At 37.6% G+C, this 4,259-nt stretch overlaps 1 protein-coding gene across 1 annotated transcript; it reads left to right on the top strand.

Moving 5' to 3' along the window:
* LOC142379269 (extracellular superoxide dismutase [Cu-Zn]-like) lies at positions 1-1,384 on the top strand. Its single transcript, XM_075464405.1, has 2 exons — positions 1-125; positions 653-1,384. The coding sequence occupies exons 1-2, from the start codon at positions 103-105 to the stop codon at positions 1,269-1,271; spliced, it is 642 nt and encodes a 213-aa protein (XP_075320520.1). The 5' UTR covers positions 1-102; the 3' UTR covers positions 1,272-1,384.
* The last annotated feature ends 2,875 nt before the right edge of the window (positions 1,385-4,259 follow it).

The following is a 4,259-nucleotide window of genomic DNA, read 5'->3' as shown; positions in this document are numbered from 1 at the left end:
CTATAAAGCTGTTATCAAACACTCTTACCGTGACTCTTCAGAGGATCTGTGCTGAGCAGGTTGTCAAGACTGAAGACTTGAGTTTGAATTCTTGTTGTTTTGATGGCGATCATGCGACCACACGGGTAAGTATACTAAAGTCTTCATGGTTTTGCAGGGGCACGCCATTAACTTTACACACTGCGTTATACCGTTTACCTTTATGGTAAGATAAAAACCTGCTAGTAGTTTTGAAGTCTCATCCCTGAGTGTGTAATCTGTAGAAGTTTGTAAAAAGTAACAGATCCCAGCCACTAAAATGATGGAGGTAGTCACTGTGCTACTGTAAACTGTCATGTTAAAAAAATGTTACCTTTTTTTTTCTTTGTTTTACTAAAATGCACAATAGTAGTAGTTGATTGCATTTTAGGCTTTTATACCAAACTTATAATTAACATAGAAAATACCATCTAATTACCTGATGGGCTTTCTTAAATCAGCTCCAACCCCATCAGTGACATAACCCTCTTACTGTAGGACTCCTGCCTGTAAACAAACAGCTTCTTTTACTTATTTAAATAGTCTAAATTCTGCCAAAAATATATGTTGATTTAATCTAAAGCCCATGCAAGACATTTGATATGCATTGTCCTGTTATTCCAATATGTTTCAGGTCAGTGAGTGTACTGGAAACCGCTCTGTTGGTCTTGCTGGCAGGCTTTCAACAATGTGTCTGGGCGCACACTGATACTCTGCTTCCACCAGAGGTCTCGCAGCCCAATGGCGCTCTGTATGGAGTCTGCAAAGTGAAACCGAGCTCTACACTCCCTGATGGCCTGCCCAAAATCTATGGTCGGGTGCTTTTTAAGCAGCATCCCTCTCAGGGAAAACTGCAAGTCCTTCTCAGTTTCAGTGGCTTCCCCACAGAGGGCTCTCCAGAATACAGAGCTGTGCACATCTATCAGTATGGAGACCTGAGCCGCGGATGTGACTCAACTGGCGGCCACTACAATCCATACGGTGTGGATCACCCTAACCACCCAGGAGACTTTGGTAACTTTTTGCCTCAGCAAGGAAAAATCAGTGCGCTGATAGAATCTGATGCGACACTGTTTGGAGTCACGTCTGTGTTTGGAAGATCAGTGGTGATTCATGAACGCGAAGATGACTTAGGGCTTGGTGGAAACCCAGGGAGCTTGTTAGATGGGAATGCAGGCCGAAGGCTCGCCTGCTGCGTTATTGGGGTTGCCTCCTCCAAACTCTGGAACATGCAGTATAAGTTGTACAAGTGAGACGTTCCTTTGTTTAGCACACAGATTTTGCCTTTGTTTTTATTCATTATTTTATCCACTGGATTCTTATATAAAACCAAAAAAGAAAACAAATCAACCAAGTCACAGTTGATTAGCAATGTAGTTGAAGTAATATTCAATATATGATTGTTTGTCAGCCAATGCAACTGAAATCCTAAAAGAATTGTTTATGGTTGGTTGTGGATGTTGATGAATAAAGGATGAATCTGAATCACCCTGGTGATCTTGATCGTTTGTTTTCTACTCCTGAATCACAAAGAGGTGAACACTTGTTATAGATTTCCTGACAACTGTGTATGGCATCTCATTATCACCTGGATGAATGTAATTACTTTCCTTCTAACCGACCACTTTCCTTTTCTGATCAAAAGCCTTAAAATGCCACTCCCATCGCCATGTACGCTCTCTCAGAAAAAGTTTGCACGCAACCAGGTTAACCTCGTGCAAGCTTTGCAAAGTCAAGTCTCTACAAGTTTTTCTTCTTTGTTTATGAATAAAACCCTGAAATATATTCTGCAGTACACAGTGTTAAGCTTTACATCAAGGGCAGCATACAACAAAATATCAATTGACCTACATTACGGTGCAAAAAGGCTTGAACCGACCCTGGTTTCTTTATATTTTGCATCCAAGGAGCCAGACTTACATGTAATCTTTTAAATTAGTCTCCAGTCTTTTTTAAAACCTTTCAAAGAAATGAACATTGGCTTCTTTTTCACCCCATATCAGTCCAGACCATGTACCATTTTCAGAATATTCAGTGTTTTTTTTGGGTGTGTTAAGCCACTAAAATGTGAGCAATGAGTCATTAAAGCTCTAAGCTCAAGATATGAACCATTGTTGTGTCTTTATATAACAGACTTGAAAAAGCAACTTTTTAAAAATTATTTTACAGTTACAGCTGTCACAAAAAAAAGATTTAGTTCCTATTCATCAGTTACATGTACAAACATAAAAACCCAAAGAGAACAGTTTAACAGACATAAAGTAGTATTTTTGCACCAACAAGAAGCCATTTTTAAAGGAAGGGAAACGATAAGAAAAGGCTGAGGTATGCCAAAATGACACAAGAATCGAACTGAAAATCAGAGGCAACAGGTCTTTCTGGAGGGATGAATCCTCCCCAGAGCCCCGGAACTTAATGCTGTTAAAGCGGTGTGGGATCATCTTGAAAGAGAACGAAGCAAAGGGCAGCCAACATCCAAAGAAGAGCTTTGAAATGCCTTTTAAGAAGCCTGGAGAATCATTCTTGAATACTACTTAAAGAAATTACAAGAAAGCTCATCTGAGAGGGTTCAGGCTATGTCGAACAATAAAGGTTCTCATATTAAATGTTGACTTTCAAGTCATTAGAATTTTAGAAACTTGTTTTCTACCTTTTCCACTGCATTTCCATTTATGTTTGCACATCTTTCAATAAATGACTGCACGATTTCCTGTTATACCCTGGCAATCTACAGTGTAAAGACATGAGGGCTTGCTTAGTATTTTCTTATCTATTGTTAAAAAAAAAAAGACAGTTTTCACAAGCACCTTTGAATAAAAAGAATCCATATAGTGAGTTCATTTCTTCTTAACACAAATCAGGATAAAGGCATCAGTGTTGTTGGTACACGTTTGGCAATCATCTTTTTCTGCTTAATTCTTGTGAATTTGACTTCTTTTAAAGAAGGGCGCCAATATATTTCAGACAGAGCATAGATGAAAACACAGGTTTTTTTTGTGATTTAAACTTTTTTTATTTTTCAGAAATTAACAATGAACAAACAATAATCCACATTATATTATTATACAATATAAATTCAGTCCTTGACAAGTGACTTCAAGTGAATTATACAACATTACACACAAAATTAAATAGTAAAAGGAACGAATGTATACAAAACAAAAATTAACAAATAAAAAAAATATATATATAAATATAATCATACACATCAGTATTAGTATATTAGTAAAAAAATAAAAAATAAATAACAAATAATAATAATAAAATAAATAAATACAAACAAAAGTGATGCCTAACGAAATCTGGACATGAAGTTTCAAGAGTTCAGCTGTATAAGCCTATTCAGGTGCCTAAGTATTTGAGTTGGAGAGGGTCCCCATTTTCGATCATAATCATCTAGTTTGTTCAATAATTTAAATGATAACCTTTCTAAAGAAGCTAGTTGGCCGAGAGAAGTATGCCAGTGATTAAGCGATGGAGCTGAAGAAGATTTCCATTCCAATATTAATAATTTCCTACCCAGCATAATTGCTGTTTGGGCCCACTGCGAAAGAAATGAAGGCAGAGCACTCATAACTGAAGGGTCACCAAGAGTGTAGAGTCTATTACAAAAAGGAATATCTTTGCCAAAGATCTCCCCCACTGTCCTATGAACTGCTGCCCAGAAGACCTGAACATCTGGGGACTCCCACAGCATGTGTAACAATGTGCCGCTATCCTGCTGGCATCTCCAACATTTACCATTATTTGCTAACCCTGTGTAGCCTAACAGGAGTCCAGTATATTCTATCTAATATTTTAAATTGGACTAGTCGAGTCCTCAACTCTCTCGATACCCTCTTCCCATTCCTAAGTATCCCCTCCCATTCAGCCTCTGAGAAGGTATAATTTAAATCTTTCTCCCATGCTTGCTTAAGGGGTGATAGAAAACACAGTTATTTTTTGATTAAACAGTATTTGAGCATGCAGTGTTCTACATACAGTTTAAAAACAATTTCTATGTGGATGTTATTATTTTTAAGACAGTAGCTTTAAGAAATAAGTTGCTCACATACAACTGGATTCATCAGTGTCACAGTAAACCAAATAATGAAAAAAAAAGCTTCTTTGCTTAAACAGGTCTCAGAGCAGCTGGAGGTAAGCTTCTTTAGTGTCACTGCAACGATGCCTTCAGGACGCAGGAAGATGAAGGAGGAAGTCTCTGACAGATATTTGGCTTTTATCTAACACCATCTCTATTG

The sequence above is a fragment of the Odontesthes bonariensis genome, chromosome 4 (genome assembly GCF_027942865.1).
Source record: "Odontesthes bonariensis isolate fOdoBon6 chromosome 4, fOdoBon6.hap1, whole genome shotgun sequence".
Classification (NCBI taxonomy): domain Eukaryota; kingdom Metazoa; phylum Chordata; class Actinopteri; order Atheriniformes; family Atherinopsidae; genus Odontesthes; species Odontesthes bonariensis.
Note: the sequence above shows the minus strand (reverse complement) of the source record. Positions and strands in the feature narration are given on the sequence as shown.